This window comes from Argiope bruennichi, chromosome 4 (genome assembly GCF_947563725.1).
Source record: "Argiope bruennichi chromosome 4, qqArgBrue1.1, whole genome shotgun sequence".
In the NCBI taxonomy this organism is placed as follows: Eukaryota; Metazoa; Arthropoda; class Arachnida; order Araneae; family Araneidae; genus Argiope; species Argiope bruennichi.
In genome coordinates, this window is record NC_079154.1 from 63056471 (window position 1) to 63076555 (window position 20085).

Below are 20085 nucleotides of genomic sequence, written 5' to 3' on the forward strand. Positions count from 1 at the left end.
CGCTTTTATTTCGCCGATGGATTTAAAACGTTTATCGCGATGAGAATTTTTTAAGGACAGAAAGAAGTAATAATCAGCTGGATCGAGATCTGGAGAGTATGAATGATGCGGTAAAACATTTCAATCAAACTGTAAGAGCTTCTCTCTTACGACTAATGCAATATGTGGTCTCGTGTTGTCATGACGAAAAACAACGTCTCGTCGGTTCATTAATTCTGGCCGTTTTTTTTGCTATAGTAGATTTCAATTGATCCAGTTGAGGTGATAGTATTTCGTAGAATTTATTATTTCACCTTGAGGAAGAAGCTCGTAAGAAAGTACGCCTTTCCAATCCCACCAAATGAGCAAAAGAACTTTTTGGGGGTGTAGTTCCGGCTTTACGACAATTGAAGACCTATTGTGCTTACACCAATTGCCTTTTCTATGCACATTTTCATATAAAATCCAAATTTCGTCTCCAGTGACAAACCTCTTTAATGCCGTAAATATCCCTTTCGCTACCCATGCTTAACGCTGTGGATGAAAGTTTTAAAAGGGATTGTGGCACAAGAGAAACGTATTGTAAAAGAGCTCTGGTATGACTGAAACCAATAACATAGACGGCTTATAGATAAGCCTGCATGTGTGCACAAGCAGAGCCAGATAAGGCCATTCATAGAGCGATGAGAAAGAAACTTCTGGGACACTCTAAAATGATATTGTTCAGATTAGGAGAAGAGAAGTTTTCAGAAAAAAGAGAATAGTTCTGGAGAATAAAAAAATTAATAATATGTATTGTAATTTAATTAATTATTTTTTAAATCCTTCCCACTATGGTCTTGAAATTTTATGGGTTAAAAGTTTAATTTATATTTTTCTTCCGCATAATATTTGCCAAGTTCACAATAAAGACACGGACGGGAAGATCAATAAATGGCAACTATTTTAGCTTAGTTAAATGAATGATTATCTGCTTGAATAAAAGATAAGAAAAATGGAAGTAGATTTAAAATATTGAAAACCTTCTGTGTCTTATGAAACTAAAACATCGATATTTTGAAAGAAATTTGTCCAATTCAGATGGTAGTAGATTTAAATTGTGGATAGAAAGGATTATATTTTTAGTAAGATCACAGCTATTTATAGGGAATTTTTAATATTTTCAAGTGCTTTTTAACTTAAATCTATTCCTGTTGAGTATTAAAAAGCCATATTTAATTGAATCGAAGTATTTCAGACTATTGCGTATAAATTTCATGCTCATAACTTTAATAAAATGGTGTTACTACTACAGCTAATAAAAATAAAAATATCGAATTTATTTTTATATTGAAAAAGAGTATGATTCTCATTTGTGATAAATTTAAAAGAAATTATTTGCATTACTTGATAAGTATCTAATGCTTATTCTTGTTTGTTTTGTTTCAGTCATGGTTCAGAATGCACCAAAACATCGTTCGTTTTTTTTTACACTTGCAAGATGACAATATTTACAATTGGCCATTTTTAATATATTCAATTTTTGAGATAATTTTTTTTTGTATATTATTAGAATGGCCTCTTCCTGTATTGCACCTAGTTGGATAAATTTCTATTTCAATATAATCGATATTATTTTCCTATTTTAAAAAGATAATTCAAAAGTGTCATCTTGCATCTTCTAGATAAGATGACAACCTTGATATATTTTTAATTTGAATATATTTTTATTTTAGAAAATACAAGACAATATACTCATTAATTAAAGATTATAAAAATATGATTTCTGAAATAATATACAATGAAAAAGTTATTATGTTTAAAACTTTAGCTCGTAGTAAAATAATATTATTCAAAATCGGTATTTTTTTATTATTAAAAATTGAATACGAATTTCCCACCTAATTTTGAACACCACTCAATTTTGAATCCTTGTGCCACCACCAGTTCTTGAAACATTTTGTCCTAGTTTCCTGATGGAAGTCAAAATAAATTTCATAACGTGCAAGAACTACACTTTATTTTCTTAGGAAGTTTTAATTTATAAGAGTTAGAAAACAAATGTCAGTTTCTTAATAGCAATTTCTTTTTGCTTTCCAACCCTTTTTCTTTTATTATTTTAAATGTTTTTGTTGTATCTTATGAGCTTTCTTTGGAATTAGCATATCTTCCTAAGGTGAGAATTTTAAAATATTATCTGTAAGACTCTGAAAGTTACAGTATGATTTGAGACAATTTTTGGATCATATTCATTAAGAGAATTACACAAAATTAGTAATAAATTAATATAAAGCTAAATAGAAAACATCAAGATTCACTTGAGGTAACATGGAAAGGTCGTCAACTTACTTCGTCATCTTACTAAGATTAAAAATGTTAAAGGAGTTTGATTTTTTTAAATAGGATTAAAAAGAATAATGTATCAATAAATAATGATTATAAAAATGTACTATTTAACTAACCATATTTAATAAATAATAACTAAATGTATTCCCTGATAACCAGGGAGAATTACGATGGTGCATGTAAAAATTGCAAGACGTTAGTAAAAATACAAGAACATCATCTAATAAGCAATGAAATGGCAACAGTGACTTCACTGTGTATTTTTAGTGTTTTTTAGTGTGGAGTATTTATGCTAGAATGTGAAGTTTAATAATATGATTTTAAGGAAAGTCATTCTTTATCTTGCCTTACTCTCTCCTACACAAAAGTAATTTAATTTTTTTTCTTTAAAAAAATTATATTTTTTTACATAAAAATGAAAGAGAAGATGCCAAATTTTAATGAATGCAAGCTTTATTAAATATCAAATACATGAATTCTACAACAAGTGCTAAAGCAATTAAACACAATACAAAGAATTGCATTAAGAAAAAGACTTTGCTGCATAAATAGGCGAACAGACAAACGAAAATATAGAGACTTGGAAAAGAAAGTTTCCAGGAAAATGCTAAGTTATTTTAATAATTATTTAGAGTATTTTGTAGGTATACAAAAATCATTTGCTATAATTTTATAATATGGCGAGGTATGATTGTATAGAATATTGACAAATATGGTTTATACTTTCAGATGATGAGTTGTACATTGCAATAAGTTATTTAAATAACTTCATTCATAAAGTCTATGGAAAAAGAAACGTAAAGGAACATCACACATTGACAAACACAAAGTAAAGAAGATATAAAATGAACCTGAAGTTACCACATTTGCACCAGAAAGCAAGAAGCATAAATAAAAATGATGATAAAAGAAACTATGACTTAAGAAGAAATGAAATCCCAGAAAACAAAAAACAGAAAGATAAATTCCAGGAAAACAAAAACAAAAACAAAAAAATGAAATTAGGATAAATTTTCCCTATGTTTTTAGTAATTCACATATTATTGTAAAAGAGTCCATTTGTTCCAAAATAAAAAAAAAAATAAAAATATTTTTAAACAATTGATGCAGACAATATGAAGCAACATTTGGTTTTTAGAAGATCTTTTCTGTTGATTATTGCTCACACGATAAGAACTTGGTTATTTTGACAAACAATAAATTAAGTGTTTTTTCTTGCTGAAATTCCATTTCTCCTAAAGAAAACATTATCCAGTTAGACGAATGAGAAATTATCCAGTGGCAAATGGATGCATTCTTCTTTCCTGATCCGAAAAGACGTCTGTGTTGTGTGGCCTTGGTTCCAGAATCTTAATGCATGCCTTTTCCGCCCATGCTACCCATTCCCCCCATGCCACTATGGATACCTCCCATTTCACCACTCATACCATCATGCATGCCTCCCATTCCACTTCCCATACCATCATGCACACCTCCCATTCCACTCATGCCACCATGCATACCACCCATTTCACTACCCATACCATTATGAATTTCTCCCAATCCCCTCATGCCGCCATGCATACCTCCCAATTTACCAACCATACCATTATGCACACCTCCCATTTCACCGCCCAAACCAACATGCATACCTCCCATTCTCCTACCCAAACCACCATGCACACCTCCCATTCCACTCATGCCAGCGTGCATACCTCCCATTCCACTCATGCCAGCGTGCATACCTCCTAATCCACCATCCATACCACCATGCATACCTCCCATCCCGCCGACCATGCCATTATGTACACCTCCCATTCCGCTGCCAATACCACCATGTTCACCCCCCAATACACCACCTACACCTCCAATTCCACTTCCCAATCCCATTCCGCCTCCAATTCCAACTTCCATTCCCAATCCTCCTAGCATTCCTCCCATTCCACCAAGCATGCCTCCTGAAAAGAGAAAGAAAAATAGCTTATAATTTATGGAAACAAACCTTTTAATAATATAATTTACTTTATTATTATAAAATATTTATCCTTGTGGGTCTTCCTTTACTTCAATTTCCTAATTTCACCTTCCAGTAACTTCAGCATCACAGTAACTATTGTCAGTAAACTACCTTTAAGCAAATTAATATATGTACGTTATAAAGACAACGAAATTAAAAACTACACTTTCGCTCTCTTTATAGATTCATTCCATTTATAGATGAAAATGCGATTTTATATAGCATTTAAATTTTAGTGCTTAACTTTAAAATGCACTCACTCACTTTGAGACAACCAAATTATTTTGATTAACCAAAATTATTTTCAAAATTCTGTACCTTACCAATTTAAGAAAGTTTGATTGACTTTCTAATTTAATATGTGCATCAGACTTACATCTGAGGTTTTGATGAGATAGATTCAAAGGGTCGAATTATTGATACTCTAAGCACGAAAAAGACATTCTTCATTAAGTCATATAACTATCTATTATTTATATGAGTGTCCACTTTTAATAACATACTTGGTTGCGCGTTGAGTTCTTAAATTATTGGAAGTTATATATAAATTCTGTCTTTCTTTAAAGTAGCATTAGATTATACATCCCATTTACTCCTAAGATTTAAATTTATTCATAATAAATAACAATTTATATGAATAGGATTTTTATAAGATAATTTTACTCATTTCCCATACCACTGTATTTCCTCAGGACATTCATGGGAGGTCTCTGTGCTCTGAGTGCAATGCCAGCTGGACTTTCGGCCTTGTTGTCCATTGTACCTGGTTCGTTGGTTCTGACTTGAGCATTGAATCCTTGAGGTCCGGCAACGTAGTCGACGCTCCTGTACAAGCCTTGGTTATCAGTGTAGCCGTAGGATCCTCTTACGATGCCTCTTCTGTCACCCTGCTCGGTGCGATGTTGCCTGTTGCCCATGATATCTGTTGTTTGATATCCGAAACCATAAGGCTTTGGCATGAACTAGAAAAAAAGTGAACTATCAGAGAAAAGCTCACATTTTCTGTTTTATCAAATGAAATAAATCAAAGATGATTGATGGTTTTTATTTACATAAGGCTTTGGCATGAACTAGAAGAAAAGTGAATTGGTAGAGAAAAATTTATATCTTCTGTTTCATTGAATGACATAAATCAAAGATAATTGATGGTTTTTATTTACATAAGGCTTTGGCATGAACTAGAAGAAAAGTGAATTGGTAGAGAAAAATTTATATCTTCTGTTTCATTGAATGACATAAATCAAAGATAATTGATGGTTTTTATTTACATAAGGCTTTGGCATGAACTGGAAGAAAAGTGAACTGTCACAGAATATTTTCTGTTTCATCAAATGAAATAAATCAAAGATAATTGAGGGTCTTTATTTACATAAACTTTGGCATATACTGTAAGAAAAGTGAAATGTCAGAGAATATTTTCTGTTTCATCAAATGAAATAAATCAAAGATAATTGCGGGTCTTTATTTACATAAAGCTTTAGCATATACTAGAAGAAAAGTGAAATGTCAGGGAAGAACTCTGTTTTCTGTTCATCAAATGAAGTAAATCAAAGATAATTGATGGTTTTTATTTACATAAGGTTTTGGCATGAACTAAAAGAAAAGTGAACTGGCCGAGAAAAACTCTGTTCTTTCTGTTTCATCAAATGAAATAAATCAAAGGTAATTGATGGTTTTTATTTACTCGAAATGTTGGAAGAGTCTGCGTAAAACTTATCTTTGTTAACTAAAGATATGCGAACATTTTTTCTTAATTCTTTTAATGAGATATTTGTGGCATGCAGTAAAATCTAATATTTTTTAAAGTTTTGAAATGCCTTCAAAAGTTTCAATTCAAAGAAGACTTTGCAATTTCTGAACTTTAAATGCATGGGGAAGCTTATTAAGACAAAAGTGAAAGGAAAATGTAAACTTTAAAAACGGAAGACCTTACATTTCATTTGCGAATTATGCAAGAAAAGTGACTGCGTTTTGTGCTTGCTTGGTGTACACAGAAATTTGATTTATCTGCTATACTGTCTAAAATGAGAAAAATAGGACTCAACTATATGTAAAATGTTAACGCGCTGTTTCACTTTTAGTGCATGCAAAATGGTTTCTACAGAAAAGCAAAATCCTTCAATAAATATTATGTAGTATTCATTCATTCAGTGTTTAACAATTTGCATAAAATGCAAAATATTACCTGAAAGTCATTTGATTTGAAATGCTAAATGCTTCGACATTTGCTTATTAGCAGTCTAAAATAACTACAGAGAATTGATATTAGTTTCTTTAAAGTGGTTTTCATTTTCAAATATTAAATAATGATAATCTTTAATAATTATCTAAATGATGAATAATCTTAAGCAATGATGATCTTTAACTAATGATCCCTAGTAGCACATAAATATTGTATAATATTGTAATGACATTGATCAATATTCACAATATTGTTTAATATTGTGGAATATTGTTTAATATCATATAATATCACACAATATCGTACAATATTGTGCAACAGGCTGTGCCACCCTGGATAATGAATGAAGAAAATTTAAGATTAATGATAGTGGATTTTTTTTGAGATTTGAAACTCCCACTGGGGGACACCTTAGAAATGAGGACGAGAAGGTTTCTGTATGGTGGTTGTTCTCACCCACCCTGGTGGTACAAAAATTTTTGGAATCATCTACCTTCTATCGATAACGGGGCGTTATTTCCTTGGGAAGAGTTTACCTGGCCGGTGATGGCCCTTAGTACTCTACCATAGTTCCCGCCAGTGTTGCTGTTGGGCGGATAGGAGTAGCCAGTTAAAGTTTAGAGATTTAAATGAATGATATTTAAACAGTTTTTGACATTTTTGCTATTTATTTTACTTTTTCTCACACACGCATAAATATTCGTTTATTATTTTCTGATATAAATTATTGTTAATGAGAGTTCGAAATTTTACTTACCATCATTCCTCCCATGCCGTCCATTCCTCTCCCGATACCACTCATCATTCCTCCGTCCATGCCAAGACCGTGTCCTTCTCCCATTCCACCAATATGTCCTCCTCCTAGTGCTTCGCCAATGCCATGTCCTCCTCTCAGTTCACCAGGAATACCACCAGCATGTCCTCCTCCTAGTCCTCCGCCTAAACCGCCAGGGTGTTCTCCTCCCAATCCTTCGCCCAAGACACCACCGTGTCCTCCAATCATTCCACTACCCATGCCTCCTCCCATGCCGATGCCATAGGTTGTGGTAATGACAGACAGCAAAGCGACCACAAGTGAAACCTGAAACAAGCAAAAATTAAACTGTGCATTCCACTATGTAAATCAAATTATGCAAATAAGTATTTCATTCATAAGCATGAGTTAAATCTGACTTTTTACGTCGTGTATATGTATTGATTTTATCCGTAATTATTTAGATAAGATAATATCAATGCTTTATGTTTGCATATAGATCCTTTAATCTTTTATATGCATGTAATAATTTATCATATCGTGCCATATTATATTTTGCATGCATCATGCAATATACGCTAGCTGCATATTTTTCATATGTTTGAAAATGGTTATCTTTCTACTTTCTGTATACAATAGGAAAACAAATACAGGTTCGTACTTCCCAGAACAAATTCTATTCGTTGAATTAACTTTATATTAAAAAATATATGACACTTAGGATTTATTAAACAGCTATATTTGTAGTGCCACATTTTTCTAATAATATCAGAAATGGAAGAACCATTGGTTTCGAGAATTTCTTATCTCACATCGGTTTTCACTTCAAAGATTAAATAATATATTTGAAGTTCAAAATAAGACGAATGACAAAATAGGACAACTTAAAGATCAGTTTAAACTGAAAATAGTTAGTTTAATTTAATTCAGGCGAAATATTGTATGCTTTCTGTTTTTCGTTCATTAAGCAGAAATTGTTCATCTTGACAATTTAATGAAACTTATTGCGTCTCTGTCATTAAGAATCAGACGATCTTTTTAGCAAAATTCTTAGAGCAGGAAACAACTTATTTTCCAAGGAATTTTTATGCATTTATTTTTTACATACTTTTCATTTTATACATTAACTATTTACAACCGAATTTTATACATTTGATAAACTCACACCCTCTGGAGGATCGAGAATTATGAGCTTTTTAGTAAAAGTTTTGGTGAAAAACCAAGTAATTTTCTATATTTTTTTTTGAAAAACAAATAGAACGACAATAATGTTAAAAATTATCAAAACTTTTAGATTTTCATATTTAATTGCATTATCTTGGAAGTTGTGAGATTTCGGTCTTATATAATTCATTTCATGGAGAAATTTGGTTATATTCGTCATTTTTTTGTCAGATTTTCATTTTCATGTTGAATATTAATGAAAATGTATGTTAATATCAATATTTAATTGCATTCCTTTATCTAATAGTCATAGCGGAAATGGAAGATAAACAATGCATAAATTTTTAGAAATTTATGTGAGCAAACTTCACTCTATGGTCGAACTGGTCCTTATGGTCAAAGCTAGTTTATGATATTAAAGCTCATATAAATAAAATATTTTTGCACGTTTCTCTTACTAATGTAGGTCTCAAGATCTGTGCAAAAGCTTTAAAAATATTTAAAACTCCAGAATCTATTGAATGAAATTCAGATTTTTTTTGACAAAAATAAACTTCTACAATACTTGAATATAAATAACTGTCTGATAAATTTGAACTGATAAATCTGAACATATTTGAATTGATATATGGTATTTATCAATACGTATCAATACCATATTTTAGTTTTTAAATTTGATACCTTTTTTGGACACTTACAATGATTATATATTTTTTAATTAACTCTAACAAGTTTATGTAACACCAAAACACAGTAAAATTCGTTTGAATGAAAAATTATTTCTTCTTATTTACATATTTTAATGAGTGAAATAAAATGTCGACAATTTTTTTTCTTCTGTATTGTTTTAATATTACATTTTTACTATAACACTTTTCTTATATATGTATATATCATTTAAATTATCTGCAGATCAAGAAAAGTGTAAATAATTTTTATTATTTTATTACTGTCAGAATTTCTTATGGAGAATTCTTGTAATGGAAAGAAAAAAAAAAGCACTGATGTAATTGCAAAAAGACCAAAACGTTCAAATTTTGCAATATGTGGAACTTGGGATCACATGAATTTGTTAAAGAAGCAAAATTCTTGCAAGTAATATTGTAAAGGGAACATTTTGAAATTTTCTTGTCTTTACACAATTTTCTTTTACTATTTTGAACATTGAGCTATAATATTTTAGAAGCAAAGATTTTCAAATCTTTTCTTGATAACTTATTTGGCGAAAATTTGAATTTTTCTTGCTTTTACAGAATAGTTTTTTATAATTTTGAATGCTGAGCTTAAATATTTCAGAAGTAAAGGTTTTCAAATCGTTTCTTGACAATTTACTTGAAGAAATTTTCGAATTTTCTTGCCTTCACACATTTTTTAAAATAATTTTGAACGTTGAGCTAAAATATTTCAGAAGTAAAGGTTTTCAAATCATTTCTTGGTAATTTATTTGGCGAAAGTTTTGAATTTTTTTCCCCTTCACACAATTTTTTTTATAATTATGAGCAATATTTCAGAAATAAAGGTTTTCAAATCGCTTCTTAGTAATTAATTGATGAAATTTTTGAATTTTTCTTCGTTTTCACATAATAATAATTTTAAATGTTGAGTCGTTTGTAATTTTTCTTTGTATGGAAGCAAATGAAGTAAGAGTTATGTATTTTTCACAAGATATATAAAAATTTTCCAAAAATGATTTTGGCTGATAAATTTTTTAGAGGCCAAAATGAACCAAATCTTTGTGGATTATTTTCATAATATTTCGCCATAATCTTTTCAGGTTTTTTTACTATCCATTTTTAATAAGCATCATCCTCATCTTCAGAAACATCCAAAAATTCAAGAATATTACATTTTAAAATTATTTAATAAATCAAAAGAAAATTTTTATGTCTTTCAAACATTAAATTAATGAACAAAAATAATATTTTATAGAAAATTCTAAAAAATCATACCTGAGCTGGAGGCATTTTGTTGATAGGTAAAGCTGCTTTCAATATAAGTTTGAAAAATCTCTTAAAAGAAGGAGAGTTTTTGGTATGAGACAGTTGTGTTGCTGTGACGATATGGCTATCCGACACTGCTTATATACCCCTTGTCGAGCTGAAGTACAAGGACAGAGAAATGAATGTCCAAGCCTGAGTGACCTCGTAAAATCCCCAATTAAATTTTAAATTAGAAAAAATTGTTATTAATTACTTTTAATAAGCGAAAGAGAAAACGTAAGAGTCGGGAATTTCTTTTGATATTCGTAGATATTTTTCTTTCACTTCGGAATTTAATTTTTCATCGATCCATCTTTGAGAACGATTATCATCAGTTACTGTCCCTGATGAGTCATGGGAAGACTATTTTTTAATTTCGAATGATATCAATTCTGGAAGTCGATCATTTTGATGGTCCATTCGGTATTGGTGTCACGGATAATCGAATAGAATTTTGAATGCATGAAAGCTAATTGGATTTTCTAAATCGGTTTTGGGGAAAGTGCTAAACTGAAAAAAAGTTTGTTTCGGTTTGAGAAAGTCTTCTAAGTATTTTGTCTATTATTTAAAAGTAGTCTAAGTCTTTAGCAGAAAATAATATGAAAGTTACTTTTTGAAGCTTCATTATTTTTATAAAGGATTTTATGGCTATATTTCAGGAAATTGTTCGAGCATTTTAAGCTAAAAATATAACAAAATGTATTCAAGACCCTAAAGAGAGTAAAGGATCACATCACTAAAAATATATAGTTCATGAAATTATTATTTTCATGAACTATATAGTTCAATAATTATGTTATTGAACAATATTGTATACTTTTAATATGAATAAAAGTCATTTTAATTATGTATGCACATAGATTCTATATTTTCTCCTAAATTTTCATGAAATTGTTCGAGCATTTTAAGCTAAAAATATAACAAAATGCATTCAAGACCCTAAAGAGAGTAAAGGATCACATCACTAAAAATATATAGTTCATGAAATTATTATTTTCATGAACTATATAGTTCAATAATTATGTTATTGAACAATATTGTATAATTTTAATATGGATAAAAGTCATTTTAACTATGTAGGCACATAGATTCTATATTTTCTCCTAAATTTTCATGAAATTGTTCGAGCATTTTAAGCTTAAAATATGACAGAATGCATTCAAGACCTTAAAGAGCACAAAGGACCACATCACTGAAAAATATATAATTTAATATTTATGATATTGGATAATATTACATAATTTTAATATAAATAAAAATCATTGTGACCTTGTATGTATATAGGTTTCACATTTTCTCCTAACTTTTCATGAAATTGTTCGATTATTTTAAGTTTAAAATAAAACAAAATGCATTCAAGTTCATAAACAGAACAAAAGATCCCATCACTGAAAAATATATAGTTCAATATCATATTATATAATTTTAATATAAATAAAAATCATTGTGACCTTGTATGTATATAGGTTTCACATTTTCTCCTAACTTTTCATGAAATTGTTCGATTATTTTAAGTTTAAAATAAAACAAAATGCATTCAAGTTCATAAACAGAACAAAAGATCCCATCACTGAAAAATATATAGTTCAATATCATATTATATAATTTTAATATAAATAAAAATCATTGTGACCTTGTATGTATATAGGTTTCACATTTTCTCCTAACTTTTCATGAAATTGTTCGATTATTTTAAGTTTAAAATAAAACAAAATGCATTCAAGTTCATAAACAGAACAAAAGATCCCATCACTGAAAAATATATAGTTCAATATCATATTATATAATTTTAATATAAATAAAAATCATTGTGACCTTGTATGTATATAGGTTTCACATTTTCTCCTAACTTTTCATGAAATTGTTCGATTATTTTAAGTTTAAAATAAAACAAAATGCATTCAAGTTCATAAACAGAACAAAAGATCCCATCACTGAAAAATATATAGTTCAATATCATATTATATAATTTTAATATAAATAAAAATCATTGTGACCTTGTATGTATATAGGTTTCACATTTTCTCCTAACTTTTCATGAAATTGTTCGATTATTTTAAGTTTAAAATAAAACAAAATGCATTCAAGTTCATAAACAGAACAAAAGATCCCATCACTGAAAAATATATAGTTCAATATCATATTATATAATTTTAATATAAATAAAAATCATTGTGACCTTGTATGTATATAGGTTTCACATTTTCTCCTAACTTTTCATGAAATTGTTCGATTATTTTAAGTTTAAAATAAAACAAAATGCATTCAAGTTCATAAACAGAACAAAAGATCCCATCACTGAAAAATATATAGTTCAATATCATATTATATAATTTTAATATAAATAAAAATAATTATGATATATATAGGTGCCACATTTTCTCCTAAACGATATGACCGATATCAGCGAGACATTGCATTTATTCTTTAAAGGAAAAGAAAAAATATGTTAACTTTTCAAGCAGAAAAAAATAATAAACTGTTCAATTAATTAGGAATTAACCGAAATTTTGAAAGTTTTTCTGCAGTAACTTCAGAGTAAACTATCTTACAAGAAATTTTTTAATAACATCTTAAAACTTAAGCTTTTTTCTTTTCAGTTTTTCCAAATTCTTTTATGTGCAGTTTTTACTTTTTCACATGCGAAGTATAAAATATGAAATATTGTAATCGTTAATAAATTCGAACTCGAGACTTTAACGAATCTCCACGTTTCAGACCTAACAGAATTCGAAAAATACGTTTTTGAAATTATGTTAGCCTGTTTGTAAACTCAACATTTCGTTAGATAGACAAGTGAGCTTTTATATGTAGAATTTAAATGAAATTTATAAATTTCTATCAAATTTTAAACGAAATCTGCCTGTCTTGCTGTAAAAGGGAAAACAATAACCGATAACCAAAAAAAGAAAAAAAAAAACTAAAAAACAAAAAAAAAAAATCTTTAAAGAATTATATGGACAAAATTTGGCATACAGATTTAGCATTTAAAATGTAGATTTTCTTGATAAAGTTTCAACCAACTTTATCAAAGTGTTGATTGTCTGTCGGTTTGTATTTTCGTCTGCATATAACATTACAAATTAAATATTTGAAATTCGGAGTGTGATTCGTAATTATGTATAACTGTAGTTTCGCGTCAAATTTGTATTTCAGTCATGCGGGAGAAAAGCGTCTAACATACATATTTGCATGATGCATTTAGTTATAATAGTAGAGAAAGTTTCAAAATTTTTGTTAATATTATTCACAATAATGTTTTTATTGTTGTAACATAATTCAATCAATGTAATTATTTGAATACCCCGATTCAGTGCTTCCGGTAATTTTATGATAAAAAAATTCACTTCCTTTGGATATTAAATTCAACGCAAAATTTTTACATTGGTTTTAATTATATTTTTAGGCTGGTATTATTTCAATCAACTATAGGATGCAAAAACTGGTATGTCCAGAATGCATATACCTTGAATGCAGAATGGTTAATGCAATCAATATAGGCGGATCAGGTCTAAATATTATAATACTTTGATAATTTGGACTAAATGTTTGATTTTCCTTCTGTTTTTTAAAATAAAATAAAATAATGAGTGTTCTATATTCTATTTAGAGTGTTCTCTCTAAAAATATGAGTGTTCTCTCTATATAAAATGCTAACTTACGTGGCACAGAAAGCGCGCTTATTACTTACTGTAGAATGGCAACATTCAAATATCAACAAATCATCACACGAATTTCAGACTGCTTCATTCATTGAATAATTTTACAGATGCATTAAATCCAACGCTTCGGCCAGAAAATTAATGGAGCTGCAAAATATTAAAAATATTCTGGAGATGTTTCATCGTCTCACCAAAATGTACATTCAATCAGAGGAAAGAAGATATAAATGAAGTAAAGAAACAGACTTCAAACCAAAAGTTTAATCGAGCACAAAAATAGGTTTAATCATCTCGAGATAAATAATGGTGGTAAGGTTTCAGATTAATTAACGGTTTCTCGACAAGCACATCAAAATCATGCCAAACGTCCAAAAACTCGACTTAAAACTGCTATTCTGGAAGGATACCAGAAATGGTAAAAAATGGCATTTAGAGATTGTAAAAATTGGCGACAAATCATCTCAAAATATTTCAGTTTTGGCGATCGTGAATCAATTTTAAGTCTAGCCGTATCGTTATGACTTACCTATAGAAATTGACATTCATATTTTCTAACACAAGTAGCTTACAAAAAATGATCATGTATTATCTTAAGACTCAAAAAATTCTCCTTTTAATGATATCAATTTCATTTCTGTGGAATTTCCTCTTTAAAAGGATTAATATTTTTAATTCAATTTGATACATTACTTGAAAAAAAGTTTTTAAATGCTATGAAGGAATTCAAACCATACATCAGGTCATTCAATAGCGTGGTTTTACCAGTCATAAATTTAGTAGTAGGGTTTTCACTTCCGATTTCATTTCGTAATACATGTACCTTTTTAATTTGCTGTATACTGATTGAATTCATGTTTTTCGGTGGTATCAATAATCATTTGACAATCTAAAAAGTCGATAAACTGGGCACTAAAGGCGGCTAGTTTTGAATAAATAAAATTTAATTAAAAATAAAATTTTATTATTTAATTATTTTTTATTTAATTGTTATTTTTTATTTAATTGTTTACCATCATTTTTATTTAACTGGATGATTAAGTTAATATAAAACATCATAAATAGTTCTGTTGAATTGCTTTGTGTCGAAAAATAAAATGATTTCAGTTGTTGGATTGTTCATCCAAGGAAAAAAAAAGTCTGTTAGATTTGTTCCTCGATATGAAACAGAATAAATGAGGAGGCAGTGAAAAAGTTGAGACATCAATTTTAAAACCTGCTTAAATGATTAAGTAGAAGGCTATTAACCTGAGAAAAAAAGTTTAAATAGGAAAGCTATTAAAAAGACATTAACGTTGGGAAGAGAATCGAACATTACGATGACTTAAAGTAGGCAGTAATAAATTCTAAAAAGCATAACTTCGGAAAAATGGTTATAATTTTTTCCAGTTCCATCAGAATTTTTGTGATTTTGATGAAGGAAATATATGATAAAAATTTAAGACTATAACTAAAACTAGATACTATTAACCATATTATTTTTGAAAAAACTCGTATTTGTCAAAAGAAAAAAAAAGATTTGTCTAAAGACTCCTAAAAGTATTTTTCCATCTGGCAGAATTCAAAAACAGAATGAAAAAAAAGCCATTCTACACAACATTCTGAAGCGCTATTACAAATTCAGACAAAAAATGAAAATAAGAAATAAAAAAATATAAATAAATAAAATAAAATAAAAAAAGAATGGAAATTAAATTTTAAACTTAATATTCGTCTTAATTAAAAGTTTTTCGAGAATCAATTGCCACAATCACCACAAATTGAAATTTCTCCACTTTTTTTCCGAAATTGATCATAAAAATATCATTCGAAATCGTAAAACTAAATATTTAGAATCGAAGATTTTTTAAAATATTTTTTATTTTTATTCTTTGCGAATTTGGGCAAATAGAAAAGAGCTTAAAGGCAATTTTTGACAAGTTTGTTTTTTCCGAAGAAGTTGTAGTTTTTCAAAAATTAATGCAGATATCAATCTGGAATACTTATAAGTTATTCCTTTCTTTGCGACGCATACTTAAGTTGAATTCAAGAAGTTTGTTGAAATTGCAAAACATTTAAAATGTTTTTTTGTATTTATACTTTTGTAAAAAAAAAAAAAAAAAAAAAAAAAAAAAAAAAAAAAATTACTAATTCCCTACGTAAACATCTTAACGTTCTGCAATTTCTATAGATCATTTTTTGCACTTGTAATTTTTATATTTCAACTTCTTCCTTTCAGATAATCGCCTTTTGTTTAAATGTTGGAAACCGATGTTAAAACTTATCCACCCTCTTATATATTAGCAAATTTTGTCCACAATTTAATGTTTTCATGGCAATTTTACGGAGCGCAAAGGAAAGATCTTCCTTATTCACTTTGAATATTAGTGTTTTGTTCAATAACACAAAATCGATTAATATCAGAAGAATATATGATTCCTCCTGCTAATAATGTTATTGTGTAAAATAAATGGCTACAAAATAACTTATGTGCACATAATATAATAATTTCAAATTTATAATGTTTTCAAATTTACGGTTGAAGAATATTAACCAGGACTAGCACTGTATATAAAACAATTTGAAATTTACTTCATGACGTAATGAAAAGGTCTCACATGACGTAACAGAAATTCTATAAACGTGACCTCATAAGATATGTATTGTCTTTTATTTCCTGCATTAATTAAAGGAATAATAAAAAGGTATGATGTAAATAATTTTTTAAAAGTGACGTCATGAAACTATTTCGCTTTTATACTTTTTCATAACTAAATTAAAAAAAAGTAATCGACCCCTCCCCCCCAAAAAAAACACACACAAAGGTTTTTGATGTTTTTAGGAATATTATAATTTTAATCCTCTCTGGGATTAAACAAAAATTAGTAATTAGGAAATTGTATTAAGTTTATATAAATTTTTAAATAGATAAAAAAATTAATTTGGCTGTATTTAATCTACACTCATGTCCAAAATTAAGGTCACAAACATAAAATTTGCGAAAAATGAAAAACTATTAACTGTGTTGCCACGAAATTTGGCACAGAGGTACACTACAATGGAAGAAAGAACATAGACACATAACAACATGGAAAAGATTTTAATTGGGAATTAAGAAACAGGGTATATCAAAAAGTGTTGCATTATGAATCAGAGATAAAGCATTTATCTCGGGGAAAGCCTGTCTAATATGGAGTGTGACCACCGTGCACTGTTATACAGGCTTCACAACTAGCTTTCATACTGTTTATGTGTTTATGAGGGTGTCAATAATTGCTTGGTGCAACGAAGCCCATTCTTCCAAAAGCGCGGCTTTTAATTCTTGGAGGGTATTAGGAAGGAGGTTACGTTGTGAAATGGCTCTTCCGAGACCATCCCAAACATGTTCTATAGGATTTATATCCGGAGACCTCGAGGGCCAGTCCACACGTCGAATATCCTCTTCCTCAATAAAATCATCAACGATCTGAGCTCTGTGTGGACGTGCGTTATCGTTCATAAACATGAAGTCTGGGCCAAAAGCACAAGGAACAACCTCACATAGGCTTCAAGGATCTGATCCCTATAGCGATGTGCATTGGCAGTACCCAATCGAAGACGTGCAGTGATGTACAACTGCCTAATATTATGCCACCCCAGACAAGGATTCCTCTGCCACCAAATCTGTCAGTTTCTTTTACGTAGGAGGGATGATAGCGAGCTCCTTGCTCTTTCCAGATGAAGATTCGACGACTGTAACTTTGTATGGTAAATCTCAACTCATCACTGAAAAGAACACATCCCCATTCTTGCTGTGCCCAAGACTGATGTGTGCGACACCACAACAACCGGGCTTTTCTGTTGGATGCAGTTAAAGGGACGCATTCAACTGGTCGCCGGGCATAAAGGGCCCTCTCTGTTAGACGTCTGTATACTGTTTGTCTGGAAATTCTTATTCCAGACGCAGCAGCAAGGTCACGAGCAAGTTGAGGAGCCGTTGTCAGCCTATGCTGTCGTGCGCTTAATGCCAAATAGCGATCCTGTGCAGGCGTCGTTGCTCTGTGACTGCCTAAGCTGGCCTTCCTGGCTACAGTATCATTTGCTTGGAATTGATTCCACAACCTGGAAAGCACTTTCGGTGCCACTTGTAAGCATCGAGCAACCACCTTTTGAGACTGCCCAGCTTCAAGCCTTCCAACGGCTTTCCATCTCAAGGAATCGTCTAAACGATTATGAGAACTCATTCTCACTGGAAACAGGTTAAATTTTTTGTTTTAATGCAATATTCACAAAATTGCAGGCAAATATCCCAGATGCCTAAACGGTCTAATTTTAGTAGTTCCTCAAAAACTAATGCTGAACAACATTTTTTCCCACAACCGAGGTTAATATCGTGTTACGGTCTTTCACAATATATAAAATATAATTTGTTTAAATTTTACTGGTAGTCATTTAGAATTACTTTGAAAACATTTTTGTGACCTTAATTTTGGGCATGAGTGTATGCGAGTCCAAATTAAGAAACTTCAAATAATACCATGAAAAAAAACTATGAGATCCCGATAAATTATATTTGACATGAAACTTTTAATAAACTCTATCGAAGCGAGATTAGTTTTAAATTCTAATCGCTACTAAACAATTACATATAAAAATTCATTATTAATAATGGCATATTTAATATGCGAGTTGGCATTCCTGTCGGATGAAATTATACTTGTCCTTATTATTTCGTCTATTTCTATTCATGTTATTTTTCACATTCAGAAATGTTGAGTGTATTTTTATTTGCATTTATTTACATATGCTTAGACTGTATATTTTGGTATAGTAAAAATATAAAATAAAATATTTTAAGCATTTAAATGTTCGTGAGTGTAATTTATCAAAATATAAAAATGAATTTTTGTTTGTTCGTATTTTATGCGCTGAAATATCGTTCATCCGATTGTGATAAAACTTTGCCAGTGTATTGCCTGCACCTGTGCGAAGGTTATAGGCATAATACAATTACTATATCTAGTATATAAAAATGAATTTTTGTTTGTTCGTATCTTATGCGTTGCCGAACCGTTGCATGCTTTTACTTTTAATTTTTTTTCTAAAACTAAACTTTTTTATAAATTGAAAGAGGTATTTCATTTTTACTTGAGAAGCGTCATATAGCTGCGCCGATTTAATTTTTAGATCCATTATGCTTCATGCTGGTAAATACAAAGCATAACAGCGTATTATGTGGGTAAAGTAATATATTGTTAGAATTTAAATGGATCCATAATCTCAAATATCCTGGACTATATTATATGAATTTATTCCTGGGTTTCCAATATTACATATTTCTTCTATATTTTAAAGATTCAGTAATTTTTTTAATCCACTGTTTAATGTTCCTCTGTTTAATTACTAAAAAATTTCTAATTTATTACAATATCAGATACCATTCATCTCTGCTAATTATAAAGAAGAATGGGTATGTCTCTCTCTCTCTCTGTGTGTGTGTGTGTTGACTTTCTACAGGATAAACCATTTTACCTAGAGCTAACAAATTTTGCACAGATATATTTTGATAGGTCAGAATGAGCTTCAGAGATATTTTATTTTTAAATTTTGTTACGACATTTTGAGACATAACGACATTAACGACATTACTACATTTTGAGGTTTTCCCAAGATATTTTCCGAAAACTTTATTACACTTATTCGATTTTTACAACATTTTGAAATTAAAAAAAAAATGTGACCCATTTTGAAATTAAAAAAAAAAATGTGACCCAATAATATCAATTTGATTGTTGTAAAAATTTTCCTAAATTTTTGAGATTTTTAAAATTATTTTTTTGCATAGTATTCAATTACAAATTTCAATGCAATGCAAACTTTTTTTATTGTTTCATCAAATATTATAATGCAGGATTTATTTTCATTGTTGAAAAACTATGGAAGATGGATTTCCGCATTTAATCTCAGTGATTTACATGCGGAATAAGAAAGAGACGTCAGACCGAGTGACAAAGCTTTGCTAAAATTAGCAGATAAAGCAACCACATAGTTACGTTTTTAATAATACTACGATAAATTGGAGCTGGATT

General features: G+C 29.5%; 1 protein-coding gene across 1 annotated transcript; it reads right to left on the reverse strand.

Annotated features, from left to right (window-relative positions):
* Positions 1-3654: 3654 nt before the first annotated feature.
* LOC129966321 (uncharacterized) lies at positions 3655-7417 on the reverse strand. The gene is made up of 3 exons (XM_056080741.1): positions 7240-7417; positions 4977-5262; positions 3655-4241 (listed from the first exon to the last, which is right to left on the reverse strand). The coding sequence occupies exons 1-3, from the start codon at positions 7321-7323 to the stop codon at positions 3655-3657; spliced, it is 957 nt and encodes a 318-aa protein (XP_055936716.1). The 5' UTR covers positions 7324-7417.
* Between the last annotated feature and the right edge of the window lie 12668 nt (positions 7418-20085).

Bases quoted from the DNA above. Each gene is read 5' to 3' on its own strand.
- LOC129966321 (XM_056080741.1), bottom strand. From the start codon at position 7,323: ATGGGAGAAGGACACGGTCTTGGCATGGACGGAGGAATGATGAGTGGT. The intron at 5,263-7,239 runs GTAAGTAAAATT...CTTTTTTTCTAG, and splicing joins ACGGCATGGGAGGAATGATG to TTCATGCCAAAGCCTTATGG. The intron at 4,242-4,976 runs GTATGGGAAATG...TTCTCTTTTCAG, and splicing joins TGTCCTGAGGAAATACAGTG to GAGGCATGCTTGGTGGAATG.